The 17045-nt window shown below is 54.2% G+C and overlaps 2 protein-coding genes across 4 annotated transcripts in view; one reads left to right on the top strand and one right to left on the bottom strand.

Annotated features, from left to right (window-relative positions):
- Positions 1-290: 290 nt before the first annotated feature.
- AVPI1 (arginine vasopressin induced 1) lies at positions 291-10501 on the top strand. Of its 3 annotated transcripts, none has more exons than XM_004701021.3 (3): positions 291-407; positions 8313-8608; positions 9914-10501. In XM_004701021.3, exons 2-3 carry the CDS (start codon positions 8322-8324, stop codon positions 10071-10073), a joined length of 447 nt encoding a protein of 148 aa, XP_004701078.1. In that variant the 5' UTR covers positions 291-407; positions 8313-8321; the 3' UTR covers positions 10074-10501. The 3 variants fall into 3 exon arrangements, with proteins under 3 accessions (XP_004701078.1, XP_045147167.1, XP_045147168.1); XM_045291232.1 differs by lacking the exon at positions 291-407 and adding an exon at positions 480-620; XM_045291233.1 differs by lacking the exon at positions 291-407 and adding an exon at positions 3305-3552.
- Positions 10502-11551: 1050 nt separating this feature from the next.
- The window catches only part of PI4K2A (phosphatidylinositol 4-kinase type 2 alpha), a 41689-nt gene continuing 36195 nt past the window's right edge, over positions 11552-17045 (bottom strand). Inside the window, exons 11-13 of the mRNA XM_013004183.2 lie at positions 16202-16335; positions 15714-15773; positions 11552-13897 (exon numbers count right to left, since the gene is read on the bottom strand). Coding sequence (XP_012859637.1) covers positions 13736-13897; positions 15714-15773; positions 16202-16335 — 356 coding nt within the window. The 3' untranslated portion in view covers positions 11552-13735. The remainder of the gene's footprint in view (positions 13898-15713; positions 15774-16201; positions 16336-17045) is intronic.

The following is a 17045-nucleotide window of genomic DNA, read 5'->3' on the forward strand; positions in this document are numbered from 1 at the left end:
GCAAGAATGCGGCCCCGCCCGGCTCAGCGCCCGCAAAACCGCGCGTGCCCTTAGGACTGACGTCAATGAAGGGGAAGCCTCCCGGCGCTGCTCGGGGGCGGGGGGGAACGACCGGGAGATACGCCCCCTCGTCGCTGATTGGACGTAAGAAATGACTGCATTCGGTATTACCGGTCGGCTGGGAAGGGGCGGAGCCCGGACACGCCCCTCTCCCCGTCTCCCGCTGCTGATTGGCCCACGGAGACTCCGCGTTCGGGTTTTGGAAGGCTCGCTCCGGCGCTCCCTCGAGGCCCGAGGCCCGAGGATTGGCTGTTCCGGGGTTAGGAGCGCGTTCCCCGGGGAATCGTGGCCGGGACTGAGTGGCTTGGCCGCCCGGGTGCTGCGTTTGGCCCTCCTTGGGCAGTCAGGTGCGTAGGCCGGCGCCCGGCTCGCCGCGGTGATGAGGAGCGGGCGGGCATGCGGCATGGAGGTGCCGCTGGGACCTGGACCATAGGTCCACTGAGGGGCCCGTCGTTCTGCGAAACGGCCACGTCTGGGTCCCGGCGACCGACTCGTGCTGGAGATGTCGCCGTGCTACCTCGGCCGAGTGCCCGTCCTCCCGCGAACGCCGCCTGGCCCTTGTGAGCCCCTTCGCGGCAGGAAGCCCCCCCAACGCTGCGCGCGCCCGGAAGGGGCTGGGTGGCCCCTCGCAGCTTGCTGGGGTCGCGATGCGAGGTCGGCGGGTCTGCGCTGCGCTCCGGCGTAGTGAGTAATCGCGGTTACCTCCCCGGGCCGGCCGAGTGCCAGGCTCGGAGGCTGGCTGCGGAGCCCCGCCTTCGGATCCCCGCGCCCCCCAGTATCTGCTGCCGCAGAGAGCAAGCAGGTTCAGCAGTCAGAGCCCTCTGAAGGCCTGTCAGCCATCTGGCAGGAATGCCAGTGGGTTGAAATTTGAGCCTGGGGGGCAGACTGCCTGGATTCCTAGCTTTGGGCCAGCTACTTAACCGTCCTCAGCGCTGTGATCTGTAGAATGGGTGCAAGTCAGCGTCTACATCGGAGATGAACTGTCTCAAAAGTGCTTGTTTACCCTCTTGACACACAGCGAGTGGCCGCAAAGTCAGGGATGATTTAAAAGTCTGCACCTGAATCCATCTCCCTCTGCCCACTTTTCCCAAGAGGGGAGGCCATCATTTGGTGGGGTTTGATGTTGGTGGGGATGATTAAAATGCCAGGGATCTTATAGTCTGTAGTGGGATTTTCCCGTATGTCATTCATTCAATGAACCCACATTATCTCCCGGGTGCCGGGTACTGGAATGGGTGTTTATTTCCCATGTGCCCTTAAGAGTTAACTTTTCCTTACCTTTGTGACGATGGTAGGCTAGCCTCAAATCACCCACCTATTAATGACACAGACAGAATTCCGAGTTCTAGAACTCTCCCTGCCAAATCCCAACCGGATTTCCTCTTCCCCTTAATTTTTAAAAAATTCCATTAATTTTTAAACAGTTGATTGTGAATTAGGCGAAGATCTGGTTTTACATTCAACAGCTCATTCACATTGTGTTTCAGTTCGTCACTGCGAGCCTTTGGCTGGGCCATCACCAACCCTGTTTCCTAACCTCGGAACTTTGTCACTGGGTTAATGCTGCCCTTCTGATCTTAAATGGTTGATTATTCCACCATAAGTGTGAGTTCAGATGTGGGTGGGAGGGCGGCTCCCACCTGTTTTCTATCCTTCAGTAAGCCTGGTCTGTTTAATGACTTTGCGTGTTGTTCCTCATTTTCCTCCCGCTCTACCCAGGTCTTTCTAATGCGATCCTTTCAGTGCAGTGGGTGGTGGTAGCTGGGCATCACCTAGTTCTTCTGGTCTCCAGGTTGTGGAAACTGATGTTTGCATGGTTCGTTAGTCCCTTGGACTAATTGTTTCCATAGGTCTTAACGTTTTTTACCATTCTCATTTCTTTGATGCCACAGAGAACAGCTGTTGCAACTTCGATGGATTTTAAAATGCAGCTAGATTCTGTCTGTCCGTCTCCCTGTGAGTGCGGTGAAAACAGACAGCCCCAAACAGCTGCCAACTCTACTTCCACACGTCCAGCTCACGGACACTGCTGACACTTCTCATGCTGTGCCATCCTCATCCAGAAGAGGCTGCCACCATTAACGTCAACTCCACACTCTTCCCCCAATATTAAGTCTCCCCCTCTCCTCCTCCCTTGAGTTTCCACCCCAGTACCCATTAATAATCTTTTAAAAAAAATTATTGGCATATACTTCACATAGCAGATAGTTGAATTGTTCAATCGTCTGACATGTTCAATCCATGTCAGAACATTTTCTTCCAGTTCTTGTTAGCTTCCCATTTCCCCCCTCTTCCCCTGCCAGGCCCCTAGGCAATTATTCACCCAGTTACCCTCTCTTTAGATCAGCGGTGCAGGTGACCCTTTCACAGGGGTCGCCCGATTCCTAACAGTAGCAAAATGACAGTGATGAAGTAGCAACGAAGATAATGTTATGGTTGAGGGGTCAGCATGAGGAACTGTATTAAAGGGTCGTGGCATTAGGAAGGTTGAGAACCACTGCTCTAGATTTTCCTATTCTGAATTTCATATACAAAACACAAACAGGAAGCGAGCAAACAAACCAAAAAACCCAACAACGACTAGACAAAACAGACAAACCTCAATCAAAAAGCAGAAAAAAATATTAAAAACCGAGACTTTAAAATGGGTCAGAAGGGAGATCAAATGGACGATAAGGGACTACATTTTAACCTATCTGCTATGGTAGACTTTACAAGACTCTCATCTTTGCTGTATCTCTTTATTTCTTGTACGCGAGGCCATACAGTATGTGTCCCTTTGCGAGTGGCTAATTTTGCTCAGCCTACCTAACACTTTATTTTCTCCAGTCTAACATTTCCAAGGTTCGCGCATCCATGGGCTTCGTCTTCTTGAAGACAGCATAGTACTCCTCTGGATGTCTGTCGCGTTTTGCTTACCCATTCATCCGTTGGCAGACATTTGGGTGTGGCCACCTCTTGGCCAAGGTGAAACGGCCGTGGTGAACTTTGGTGGAACATGGGAAAGTGGGTTCAAGGTCTAGCAGCGGTTTATTTCCAGGACGTGTCCGAGTTGTTCTTGAGAGGGCCGGGCTCCTCGCTCCTCGTCCCCGCATGTAGCTCTGGGGGCTGACGTGTGACAGTGCGCTCAGGCTTACGTACATGGCCAGAGTGGCCCTCCCCCTCGGGGAGTCACAGGCTTTGGCTGCTGTCCATTGGCAGGTCTGTGCCGGGAAACGAGCCAAGGCCACAAGCTTCGGTTTGGCCTTGCTCTTGAGCCTCCCGTTCTTTTTCAAAGAAGCCAGGGCCTCTGATGATAATCAGAGATTGCCGGGCAACAGAGATTACTGGAAGCGGGGCAGGCTGGTGGGCAGCAGGTACAGGCTGTCCCTTATGGTTCCTTCCCCTTGCCTCTCCTGAGAGCCAGGAGCGTTAGCTAGAATAATCGCCTTGAATGGCCATCCATGGAACAAAGAGCGCTCAGCTATCCATGCACTGTAAACCCATCGCCTGGTGAGTCACGTGTGAATACATACAGGTCTTGGCCTTGCTCTGCATGTCTTCACTCATTGGCTGTTTCGAAACAAGTTGGACTTTGTCATTTTCAACTCATGGCATTTACTTTGGGGGCTCACTTTTAACTGAGTTCAGGCCAGATTTGGAGTGTTTTGCAATCTGTTTGTACTTGTTTGCTCGCCGACCCAGCCTTATCTTCTCGTATGTGAGCTCTAAAATGAACAGGGGTGACCTTCTGATAGGCCTGTGGTTTCATTTCCCGGCTTAGAAGGACCCTCGTTCAAGTGTCCCCTGACTTATCCTGGATAGGATCTTGTTCTGGACATTAGGGGCAGGAGCAAATGAGCACTCCGGAAGATACAGAAAAAGCACTTTTAATATTAAGATGCGAACACCGTTCTGGTTTATCACTTCATCGTTTCTCCTAAAGTTTATCTAAACGGACCTAAAATCTATGGATTTCTATCCTCCAGCTCCCATGGCTGTCTGAATCCCAGAGTGGAAGACAGAGCCAAGAAGGAGAGATCTCAAAATTGGGAGATTCCCAGGTCTCCCCCCCCAGGCTTGAGGCTGTTGGAGCCCCGGGTTGTGGGTTTGTAACTGGCTGAAGGCTGTCGTGTTGGGACCCTGCGGCCCTGCCACAGGCTGCTGGAATGCTCAGGAAGTCTAGCTCCAAGCTGCTTCCTCCCCAGGAGACATAGGCTGCTACTTGATCCATTCTCTGAGAGGAGGGTGAGTTTTCCTGTAGGAAGACACACACCCCTTCTTCCTTCTCCTCAAACCCACCGAGGAGTGGCTCCTGACCCTGGCCTAGGTCACCAGAGTACTTTCCAGGAATGCTGCTAACTTCAAGGACAGAGGTTCAAGCTCACCTGCTGCTGCTCTGAGGGAGAGAGCTGAAGCAGCCCGCTTCTGGAAAGATTGACAGCATCAGAAGCCCTCTGGAGCCATTCTCCTGTCCTGTAGGGTCACGTTGAGTCCCTATAGCAGTGGGTTTGGGGTTCCCAGCTCCTAATCCCACTGCCACAAAGCAGTGGCTGGACTCCAAGGAGGACGAAGGAGGGAGAGAGAAGGGAGTGACTGATGAGCTGGGCCTGTCGACACACGCAGTTACTCCTGTCCCTGCAGACAGCAGACCCATCCCTCATTCCTTGCAGGCCTAGCCCAGTCATGAAAGCCGAGACACTCCACGCTGGGCCACACCCTCAGAGACCAGCAGCTCCAACCTGTTCGTAACTGTAAAGGGAAGGAACCAGGCCTTGTAGATCAACTGCGGCCTTAGCCAGGGTGGGGCAGAGCCTAGCCTCGCGCTCCCACTTGTAGACCAGCACTCTGCCCGAGACCGCGTTGTCGTGCCCGATGTGCTTTGTGGAATACGGGGATCTTCAAGGCTAGGGCAGCCTGGCCAGAGCCCCGGCACTAGGGTTCCATGGATGGGCTAAAATCCCACCTGCACCCCCTGCTTGCCAACAACTCATTAGTTGTCCTTCCCTTTCTACTAGGGAGCGCGATGGTGTAGCAGGTGATGAGTTGGCCTGCAAGCTGACCCACTCAGCTGCTTCAGGGAAGAGGACAGATCTTCTGCTCCCGTGTAGATTGACAGCCTCAAAACCCGCCCCCCTGGGGCCGTTCTGCTCCGTCCCATGGGGTCGCCTTGAGTGGGTAGTGAGTTTTAAGCCCTCTGTTGGAGGCCTGCCCTCTCGAGAACTAGGGAAGCAGTTGGCAGTGAAGTGTTATAAAGAGGTGTGCTTGAAGCTGCCTGACTGGGAAGGCCACTCGGGGCTTTTAAGCATGGCTAAGGCACTGAGATCTCTGCCTGGCTTTCGGCCCCGCTTGCATTTCTGAAACGTGGCAATAGTGCCTACGTTCATTCCGAGGATTCAAACAGGCCATGCGTATTGACTGACACGGGATACGCACCTTCCTGTCGTCAAGCCAGCCTCAGACTCACAGGGCAACATGGTGTAAAACCCTGCCTGGTCCTGCAGCGGCCCCGGGTCAGTTACAGATTGGTCACATCATTGGGACCCATGGGGTGGTGTTCAGCAGCAGATCAATTATCAGACCTCTCCTCGCTGAAATCCCTCCGGCTTCTTAACAGAGCACGCAGGGCTCCCTCCACCCAGGCCCCCACTGGCAGGTGGGTGGTGGCAGTGCCTAAAGTACTTTGGCTGAGAATCAGACCGAACCAACACCCAGTTAGCTTTGATTTCTCTTTATCACGCTTAGAAGGGTCACCTGGTGACTGTGCCATTTTCTGGTCACAGTATGTTCAAGTCACCCAGTTCTTAAAGGGGCTTGCCTGCCACGCGTCTTAGGTTTGTTCACTGCATTTAATCTATTTGTAAATTCATGGTTAAGTATCTCGGGAAGGCAGACTAGGGGTTCATTGGATTCCCATAGTTGTGCCTCAAGAGAAGCAGCTTTTACGACACCCATTCTCCAGCTAACAAGCCCAGTCTCTGTGAGGTTACTCTATCTGACGTCTTGTACAGATTTATTTTAGTTAATCTTTTGGAAAGAAACCAGGGTTCAGTGACGGTAGGCACAGAAACAAGGGAGGAATGACTGCAGTAAGGAGGTAGCTATTTGATGAGGCGGGAAGGGAAGGTCCGGACCGGGGAGGGCAAGTCGAATTTTGAGTCTGAACAGGGTGGAGAGAGGACTCAAGAGACAACAGGCAGGTTCGGGGGCTTGTACCTGCTGCCGCTTCGCTGGGGTCACCAGCTGCTGTCAAGCTGGGGCAGAACTCTGCTCCACAGCGTTCTCGATGGCTGATTGTGGGGGGCAGTGGGTTGCCAGGCCTTTCTTCTGAGGCTGCTGGGGGTAATCCTAAATGCCCCCTTTGTTTAGCAGCCCGCCGTGTCAACCATTTGTATCACCGAGGATTCCAGGTTGGGGGATAGGGAAATAGAAATGCTTTTATTGAAAAACATGATTTTTTTTTTTTAAACAAGATTCTGTACTGTGTGGTTTGTTTACTTTTTTTTTAACTATGAGCATGCAAATATTTTATTTGAAAAGTTTTTGGTTCCCAACTCCCACCCTCACCCTTTAAAGCCAGGTAGTGGTTGACAGATATCTCTGTAGCTAGCTAGCCAAGGGGAAGAGATCTATTCAAGTAGCCAGGCCCTAATGGGTTAAACTATTCCGTTCATCCTAGGGCTTTGGGGCAGGGGCGGAGGGTACAGGTGTGTCAGCTTGCTACTTGGAAAAGGAGGGTCCACGTTACACCCCTGACCCAGGTGCAAAGGTGACTGACATACATGTCACTCTTGCTGGGCACCTTCAGAGTAACCTGCAGTAGCCCGTTTTACAGTTAAGGAAAAAGGCACAGAGAGGTTGCGTAGCTCACCTGTGGTCACACAGCTAGTCAGGTGGCAGGGCTGGGGTTCAAACCCAGTTCTATGTGAATGCTGACGAGCTCTCCTTGGTCTTCTCTGGTCTATCGGCTATCTCCTGAGCCTGTCGTTTTTCCAGATTGTGCTCCAGTCAAGGATCGGGGTGGGTGTGCGCCCAGACGAATTTTCTAGACCCAAGGGAGATACTTTGATTTTCATTTGATAGGGGTGGGGGATTGACCCAAGAGACTAATTTCTAGGGAGGTTTTCTTATCATTTTCAGCCTGTGCTTAGTGTCAAAACCAAACCCTCTGCTTCATGTCAGTCCCTCATTTCCCTTCAATGGCTCGTGGGTTTGAACTGCTGGCCTTTTGGTTGGCAGTCCAGTGCTTACCTGAGAGCACCACCAAGTCTCTGTCTGGCCAGGGCAGAAAATACTGCCCCTTTTTGCCCCACCTCTCTTGCTGCAAGGCATTTGGACTGTGGTGAGATCTGATTGGTCAGTTCCACGTGTGCCTTTTCTCAGTTTCACACATGGGAAAACAGACTAGTACAACATTGGGCCCTTAACATACTTTCTGGGCCCTTCTGAGTGTGTCTTGTGTCTCCACTCAGCCCTCCACAAACTGGTCTTTCCTCACCATGTGTGAGTTACTTAACCTCTCTGTTCCTGATTCTTCATCTGCGAGGAGGACAGAAGTAGCCTCCCCGGGCTCTTGGGCTTACATCTCATTGCTGTTCTGCATGTAGTTTTCATAGCAGTACCTGATACATCTTGAGCGGCTGCTGCTGGCGTGGACATCATTTGAACCTGGAGACCCTGCCTTAGGGTGGACTGTCCAGCTAGGTAGCTCCGAGCTCTAAGTCTGCTGCTGGCCCTACACTGGCTCGGACTGTCGAGTCCATTCCGACTCCTAGCCACCCTGCAGGTCGGGTTAGAACTCACAACGGTGGGAGCCCGACGTTCCTCATCTGACTCCTGAGGAGCCACTGGAGGGGGTGGTCATTTAACCCAAATTACACTTCATCTGTCAAACGGGGCTGTTGTCAATAACGGCGGTACAACAGGAGGAGGAGAATCAATGGCACTGGATTCTACATGTAGAAGTTGTTGGTGAATGTTTTGTGTCTACTTTTGCCAAAACTAAAAAAAAATAAAAAATTATATGAATAAAAAATAAATAAAAGGGGGCTAAGTTTACCCCACAGGCTGCTGCTGTCTTCAGCTGAGATGGCCGCGCATGTGACCGACAGGTGGTATGCTCTGACGAGGGCGAGCCCGGGCCTCATCGTCCCAAGGTGCTCAGAGGCCTGCCCCTCTTACACTCCGGGCGGGCGTGGCAATGCCAGGAGCCCTTGCATCAGACGGGACCCCGGGTGTGGGCAGCTGCTGATGCTCGTGCGTTCCTTCCTCAGAGCACCCAGATGGGGACCCCGGCCTCAGTGGTGAGTGAGCCGCCCCCGTGGCAGGCCCCGCCGGCCGCCCGGGGACGAAAGCAGGCGTCGGCCAACATCTTCCAGGACGCCGAGCTGCTACAGATCCAGGGCCTCTTCCAGCGCAGCGGGGACCGGCTAGCCGAGGAGCGGGCGCAGATCATCTGGGAGTGTGCCGGGGACCACCGTGTGGCCGAGGCCTTGCAGCGCCTGCGCAGGAAGAAGCCCCCACGGCGGAAGCCCCTGGGCCACGCGCTCCATCACTGCAGCCGCCTCAGGTGAGGGAAGGCCAGTCCTAGAGGCAATGCCTGCACCGGTCCCCTCGGCTGTGGGATCTAGAAGACGGGCTGGCGGCACAGTGCTAACTGCAAGGTCTGCCATTCCGAGGGAGCAAGACGGGGCTCTTGGCTCCTGCACAGCTACAGTGTGGGAGACTCACGGGCAGTTCTGCCCTGTCCTAATGGCATCCCCCCGATGGCAGTAAGATGGGTTTTTGTCTTGGTGTGATCTTGAGGGAGATCTGGTGGCGTCGTGGTTAAAACACGAAGCTACTCCCCTACAGGTCAGCAGTACAGACCCACCAGCCTTTGAGGGACATAAGCAGAGTGCTTCCGTGAAATTCACAGCCCTGGAAGCCCAATGGCGCAGTTCTACCCAGACCTGTAGGGTGGCTAGGAGTGAGTGGGCTCGGTGGCAGTGGGTGGGTTTGGGGTGGCCTCCAAGTAAAGCGCTTCCCGGGGGCGGGGGTGGGTGGGGGAGGTTCGTAAATAGTTTATGCAGCGCTTACCACTACTACTTGGGCACCCAAGACTTGTTCCTGCTGGAGTCACAAGTGGCCCTAGGAACTGCTTGGTTAGGCGTCTCCTCTGAGAGGGGTACCTGGGTCTGGCAGCACCCTCTCAGTTGGAGATGACTCTCAGCCAGGTGGGAGTGAGTATTGTGTGGGGAATGAGTGGGTGGCTAAGTCATGGCCAGTGGGGTTACACAGAATATAACAAAGGTCTGTTCTAAGCATGGGTAAAATTGACCAACTGTCTTAAAAAGATGACCTTTTCCCTAGTTGTCCCCTTCTCCACTTAGAGGTCACTGCCAGCCCAGGAACAGCCCCAGGGGACACAGTTGAACCACATGGCTCAGCACGATTAGTATGTTTTTTCTCTGGGTTCCATTCCACCCGTGGCCTTCTCTGGGGCCTGCCAGCAAAATATTAGGCCTGAGGGGGACTCTGAGATCAGCTGGCCCTGGGCTGGCTAATCAGCCTCACTGCCTGTTTGCAACTCCACCTGAGCAGTAATCCCTGCTTACAATTTGTGAAGAAAGCCCTTGGTTGCTCAGGTCACTGGGTGGGGGTGGGGGGTGGGGGGGATGAGCAAAGCATCCTAACTGCTTACAGATTCCACCCAGAGAGGAGGTGAGAGGCCCATGGAGTCCAGCCCTTTTATTGGCAGAGGGATCTGAAGGCTTGGCCTGAAGTTGTACAGCCCTCTGGGGCCATCAAGACGGAGTCTGGCCAGGATCAGGTGCTTAGTCGCCCTCGTTGGACTCTCCCACTGATGCTGGCTTGTCACCTTTGCTCCCTGCAGAGTCCCAGAGCTCCACGCTCCACTGGCAGACCCACAGAGTACTGCCGAGGGGACAGTGGCCAGTGAGCAGTGTCTGAACTCTAGGAGGACAAGTGCCAGGATCCGACAGAACTGGAGGAAACCGGACCCCACTAGCTACCTTCACCAAATCAGACACTGAAAGGAGTGAGACATGGCTCGATCTCCCCCAGGAATCCAAGACTTCCGACAGAAAGCATGGGGAGTGGAGACGAGAGAACTGAGGCAGGTGGCCCAATCGGGCAAATGAAAGAGCCCACAGCCTCTGGTCGGCTCAATTCCAAGCAGGCCTGGAAGCTTCCAGGATGTGGGACCCACTCCTCATCTGACCGAGAAGAAACCCCAGCAGCCCCTGCCTCAGCCCTTCCCCACCTAACACACTACACCTGGGCTGCATGCTATTCCCCCAGGAGGCAAGAGCAATGCGCCTGCAGACTCAGCCTGCCACCAGCCCTGCTACTAACCCTGTTATACCACCATCTGTGACCGGGAAACCCGTCCCACACACCTTGGCCTAGGCAGGCCGGCACAAAAACACTGAAAAGCGGCAAATAAAAACATTTGCTTCAAGAACTGTGTGTCTGTGGCCAAAGGGGTAGAGTCCAGAAGCGGAGACCTGGCACTGGGGTACAGGGCAGTGCTCACTGCAGGGAAGGGGTGCTCCCAGGAGGAAGAACTGGTGGCCTCTCCTGATTCCCCAGCCATTGGGTGGAGGGTAGGGGGAATGGAAGCACCTCCATAGGCTGCCCTGAGCCGCAAGAGGACACATGGCTTCAGCTCTTGTGGGATGACTCAACCATTCCTCAGTTGGTGGGGCAGCCACACCAGTCATCTCTGGGCCTCCTGATCCAGCCTAGGGCTCCCAAACCTGGAAGGGTTGCAGGGGAGGGTTTTTGACGACCATTCTGGACTCAGTCCAAAAGAAACCCAGTATGTGCTTATTAGCATTCAGCTCTGGTCCCTAGCCCAACCTGTCTACTAGATTACCCAACCCTCTAAGACCAATGGAGCCAATATTCCCCATGGGGCAGAGATGCATATGTGGGGCAGGACTGCCCTCTTGTGGCCGAGCGGAGAAGGCAGCACCACATGCAGGCCCAGTCCTAAACCCCCACACCCTAGCAATGGATGATGTTGGGACTCAGAAGGGTGTGTACTGGAGGAAGCAGTCCCTGAACATATAGGGCAATCCCAAGCAGGGGCACATCTCATAACCAAACAATGCACTTCTGCAATGAACAATTCATGCTGAAAGGACACACGATGATCCTATCAACAGCTGCCTACTGCTAGCAGGATTTGGCCCAGGTGTGGGTGTCAACAGAGTTATACACAGAAGACCTGTATAGTATTTGTCCCAAAGGGGCTATGGTCGTGTACGTGATTAAGCACTCCATGAAAACTGAAAGGTGAGTGGTTGGAATCCACTGGTTGCTCCAAGGGAGAAAAGACCTGGCAGCCTGCCCAGCGATGAATCTGCTGAGGAAACCCTCCCAGACTTGAACGCGTCACAGGGAGGGCCGGGATGGCACACAGGAGCCGTGCCTTGGCAACTCCCTGGACACAAAAGCCATCCCACCTTCTTTCTCTTCCCTCCCCACAGAAAAGGCTGGATGAAAATTATCAGAATTGGGTTTGTTATTCATACATTTGCTTTGATTTAAATACATTACATACAATTTCTACAGTGCATTAGAAGGACAATACAGGGGCAGCAGCACTCAGCCAGCCTCCACTCCCAGACCCTGAGGTCAGGGCTACGGCTGGGAGGGGGCAGGCAGGACCGTTAGGTGTGCCACCTAGAAGCCTACCTTGGCCCTGTGGCCCCCTGGTCTCCCAAAGTCCACATTCAAGGCAAACTGAGTACAGGCTCCTGCGGAGAACGGAGCCAGGCCAGGGAGGGTCACCTGCTAGGGACCAGCAGCACCCTCGCACATTGGACCCCATTTTCTTCTGATCCCGGGGGCTGGCTGGGATCAGAGCAACGAGCGTGTTTGGCTTGGCTGGGCGGACCTACCAGGCTCCCATTTGGCCTCTTCAGGCCCGCCCAAACTCTCCAGTGAAGAGCCTGCTCCTTGTCCAGCTGCATACCCCTGGGGGTTTCCCCTGACCGCCTGCAGCCCTAGGCAGGCGCTCGCTCACTCATTCACACTGCAGGCAAGGCCCTGGTCCCAGCGATGGTGAGGGCTGGGGCAGGCAGGGGAGCTTCGTTTTCCCCACAGGCCATGCAGAGCCAGTTCTGATAGACTGTCCTGTCTGCTGGGGTGGGGAGTGGGGGTGCACAGGGCAAGGGGGCTCCTGGCCCTGAATGGAAGACCAGCCTGACCCAGCTGATGAAGCCTGCACCTCTCAGCTCTGTCTCCTGGTTTCCAGGAGCTGGGCTTGTAGACAGTACATGGCCTCACCCCCTCTTTGGTGGTTTTTCCAACCTTCAAGATAGCCAGTTTCCAAGGCTGATTGACCAATCCCAGGGTATCAGCACCTCAAAGCCTCCAGAAGCTGGGGCATGAGTATGGCTGCCCTCCAGCCTGAGACACCCTCTTTTAACAACACCCTGCTCCCGCCCGGCCTTTGCTTTGGTGTGAAAAGGGCCTGGACACCTGGCACGGGAGCAGCTCAGGGAAAAGACTGCGGAAGCAGAAAATGCACACCAAGCCGGGCAGGGATTGGGGGACGGTGTGAAGGCCACTCTCCTTTGGGTCCTGCCCTTCTTAAAAAGCCATGGAGAAACCGGCAAGGGCAAAGAACCAGAGCGCAGAGGGAAGTTGCCGAGGACAGAAGGCAGGTCCTGGCACCTCCATCAAGCAGCCCCCCGCCAAAAAAACCACCCCAAAATCTAATCTAATCTGTTGGCTTCCGAGCTGAGATCCACCTCAGAACCCAGAACTGAACTCCTGAGAGGTGGGGGGGGTGGGAGTTCACATGAAAAAGAACAAACCAGAGGACAGAGTTGATGGGCTAGGGCCAAGGACTCAGAGGAGCTAGGGGAGAGCGAGGTTCAGCTGTAGCTCAAGCACAGCTCCTGGTGTACACTGAGACCAAGGTGGCTCACTGTTACAGGCTGGGGAATCTTCCTACTAAAATACAAACCACGAGGCTAGCCCCATCCACCTTTATCTGAAGTGGCAGGTAAGCTGCAGGCCTGGGCTAGAGAGGCTACACTCCCAGTGGGCAGAACAGAGCACGGGGAAGGTCCAGTGACCTGTGCAGACCTGCTGGGAGGGCTGGAACACAAACATCCGGTCAGGGGGCTTCCAGTCAGCCCTTAGCATTGGTGAGGGGAGGAGGGGAAGAAGAGTTGGCAAAACCCCACACCCACAGGAAAGGGGAGTGCCCCTTTGGCCTGGCTTCAGGGAAGCAGTGTCTGGGCCCATGCAAACGTGGTCTGGACGGGAGGTTTCTGACGTGACAGGCTCTGGGGTTCTGCCTGGTATTTGCTACTAGCGTTGATGTGTTTGCTTTTGCTGTTTTCTGATGCAGAATATAACCAAGAGTGAGTAGTTGCAGCAGAACAGGGAGGAAGGGGGGTTGGCCGGCTGGCCTGCCACCAGGAGCTGCTCCTTCCAGGCACTCGGCTGGAGCTCACACCTGCCCCAGCACTCAGAGGGCCCAGGCACACCCACTGCCCTGATTGTGCTTCTCCCTGGGCTTGGGAAAGCCCTGAGAGGGTGGGGCGCAGACAGGGAGGGCTTTGAAGGGCACCGCTCAGGACTGGCTACCCGGGCTTTTCTGGCAACCCAGTGCCCAAGCCTCCTCCCAGCCGAGGCTCAGACAAGACCTCCCGGGCCTGCCTTGGGGGTGGGGCTACCACCACGAGAAGAAGGGCTTCCGGCTCTGAAAGCTCTGTGTGTAGGACTCGCTGGTCGACCGCTGATGGGAGCGGGCTGTCTCGACAATCACGGGCGGCATCTGGACGAGGTGCAGGGGACTCTTGTTGTCTTTCAGGGCCTGGCTCAGGTTTAGGATCTGTGGGAGGGGGAGCAAGAATCAGTCCGGGAAAGCCTGGGGCTCCAGGTCTGCGAGGCCCTCAGCAGATCAGCCCCCACGATGGACAAGCTGGAAGACAGCAAAGGCAGAGGTTCTAGATGATAAATCTCTACAGGACTAGAAAGCCTTCTCCTCCCATGGAGCGGCTGGTAGTTTTGAAGTGTGGACTTTGCAGTTAGCCGCCCAACACATAGCCACTACACCACCAGGGCTCCTGGACACCTCTCTGGCCTTTTAAAAACATGCATGCAATCTGGGGCCTTGCTTTGGGCCCTGCCAGTTAGGAAAGCTACAGGCCAGTCCTCGGTATTGGAGACGGCTGAGAAACAGGCCCGGCAAGGTGACTTGAACTTGGGGTGGTCTCTGGAAAAGGCACGTTGAAAGAAGCATCAAAAGCTTACACATGAACCGATTCTTTGAAGCAGCAGTTCTGTTCATATGGACTGACTCACAGGCTCTCACAATTGATTCATTCCAGAAAATAGAATGCAGTGCTGCTTGTGACTGAAACTGATACAACTGGCCCCAGGAGCCGAGGATTAGGTGATAGTTTCAGGATTAAGAGCGGGGTCATTAAAATGTGCAGAGATCCATTTTCTGACACTGGAAGCCGATCACAACATTGGTGAACAAAAAAGGACCTGGTATTGGGACTGTGCTTCGGGATAGTGACAACGCCTGACATTGCCTAGCTCCCTCTGGGAGAACTGACAGAGAAGCAATCCTGTGACTGAGAGCGGACGGCCACAGCTACTGTCTGTGCCAGACACTTGATAATCCTCCAGCCCACCTGACCAGGGCCTCCTCCCATTACACCGTAGCAACAAGGTCTTGCCCAAGACCACAGACCGTGTGAAGGAGAGAAGGGATCCAGAACCCAGCTCTTCTCCATCAGGCGGGGCTGCCTGCCTTCAACAACCTAAAGACCAGGTTTGGTTACCGATGAGTTATCCATCGACTGGCACAGGGTCAGTGCTTCACAAAGCACTGGATAACATGAACAGATGAGAACATCGGAGGGCTACCTTTCCTCTCTCATGGGCCATGGCAGAGCCACAAATATATAACATGTCATCGATGAAAGAGGGCTACTGCAACGCACAGATCGCAGCCTGGGAGTAAGAGCTCAGGAGCGGCCGTCGAAGGTGCAACTACAGGTAAAGACACACAGACTGATAGTCGATGTGAAAAGCAACCTCCACAACCCCAAGACCGAAAAAACCAGCTGGTGCCCACCTATGCCTACCGACTACCCTGAAGTGGATTGCATTAGAAGGTCCTGGAGAGAGTGGGAGGAAAACGTGGGCCAAAACTCAACATGTAAAAACAGACCCTGCGTACTGGACAATCTGGTGGAACCCCTCCCCCCGGGCTCTGGCCCAAAAGAACTCACTCCATGGCTCCATTTTTGGGCAAATCATAGCAGGTCTGTAAGGGGAACAAAACCACCTTGGGAGGCGGTTCATACATACGTACACCTTGGAACAAGCAACTACTGGACACCAACAGGGCAGCATTTCCCCAAAGACGGAGTTCAGGAGGGTGGGATCAGAGCACATGGAGGAAGTGGGAAAGGGCAGCTGCCTGTGGGGGTGCAGGGTGCCCTCCGTGATGTGAGACGATGCACGCATCACTGGATGGAGAACCATTCTGCTCCATAAACCTTCACCCAATTCACAGTGGGAACTTAAGACCGTCACCACAGCCACACAAGCTGTACCCGCTGCGCTGCCCTGCTCTCTGTGCACACGCGCCTCCCACCCCAGGGAGACACTGCAGGAAGCCCCAGGCTTACCTGGCCCCGCATGACGGCGATCTGCTTGTGGAACTGGCCCCTGTCGAAACCGGGATCTTTCTGTAAAAGGAGAGACGGATGGAACCTGCATGAACCCCTGAGGAGCCCATTTTCTACCCCCAGTGATTAAACGCCCACAGAAAGGGCCTGGAGAAGTGGACTACCCTCCCAAGCTCTCCCATTTTCCAGTAGATGAAGAACAAGCAAGTCTCTCAGTACTACTGCACTCAAGCTCCGCGTGCTGCCACGGCCAAGAACTCTGCATGCACATGCAGCCGCACCATGCACAGGAGAGTCAGCAGTGCAACCTTCCACACCAATCCACACCAGGTCCTGCGGTCCACGGGCGCGGGCCTTCATGTCAGGGGCTAACCCCATCCTGAAGGGAGTTAGCCATTGCCACTCAGCTTGTCTGAGGGCCCGTTAGAAAGAGCCGTTCCAGGGCCCTTCTTCCAGGTGCTAGTAAGACGGAGAGTCCCAGGGCTGACCTTGAAGAGATCAAATAGGTCCTCCTCCAAGTCCTTGACGAAGTTAGGGTCCGAGATCTTTGGAAGAATCAGATCTTTGATCTCCTGAGAGAATGGGATTTTTGCTTGAGGCAACCAGGCCCAGTAAAAAGGATCTGAAAAGAAGGAAAGACAGGAGCAGAGTTGGTGTTGGGAAGTCCCTGGCCCTCCGTCCTCGGCTCAGCAGAGGGCTGCACAGACGGATCCCTGCCTTCCCAGCGGCACAAGGGCCAGGGGGCCTAAGGTTACAGGAGTCAGTGGAGGAAGCAGGGTTTGAAGCCGGGTCTGCCTGGACCCAGACAGCACACAGCCTCCCCAGACCCCGCCTGCTTAGAAGCAGCTACTTGCTAATGAGACAGTGAACTGGTGCTTCGGGAGAGGCACAGTAGTGCTGCAAAAGAGGCTAGAGAACCCCCCTACTTATATCCTGCCTCGTCAAAAAGAACCTTCGTTTTAATGGTGTGGACGCTGGCTTCTAGGGCCGTAAGGAAGATGGAACGTGGACAGCAGCTTACACTTACAGGCACCAAGGGTACGAAGAACTTAAAAAAACTCATGGAAAGATGGACTTAAAAGATAATTAGAATTTTCCCACAAACTTGTTGATGATTCCCTCACATATTACAATGACTGGAGTCCTCAAAAAGATTTCGTTTCCATCAAAATGGAAAACGGGGATGAAAAATTAAAAGTTTAGACTTCCAGTGGGAATCATACAAAATAAAATGTACCAGGTAAACATGCGGCCATCTAGCTCAGAAGCAACAAAGTCCACATGAAAGAAGCACACCAGCCTGTGTGATCACGAGGTGTCAAAGAGATCAGG

This window comes from Echinops telfairi, unplaced genomic scaffold, assembly GCF_000313985.2.
Source record: "Echinops telfairi isolate 266 unplaced genomic scaffold, ASM31398v2 ScPeMD7_70;HRSCAF=299, whole genome shotgun sequence".
In the NCBI taxonomy this organism is placed as follows: Eukaryota; Metazoa; Chordata; class Mammalia; order Afrosoricida; family Tenrecidae; genus Echinops; species Echinops telfairi.

What these genes read in the sequence shown, in the direction of transcription:
- AVPI1 (XM_004701021.3), top strand. Translation starts at nt 8,322, where the DNA reads ATGGGGACCCCGGCCTCAGTGGTGAGTGAGCCGCCCCCGTGGCAGGCC. An exon ending in CATCACTGCAGCCGCCTCAG is followed by an intron (nt 8,609 to 9,913) that starts GTGAGGGAAGGC and finishes TGCTCCCTGCAG; the next exon opens with AGTCCCAGAGCTCCACGCTC.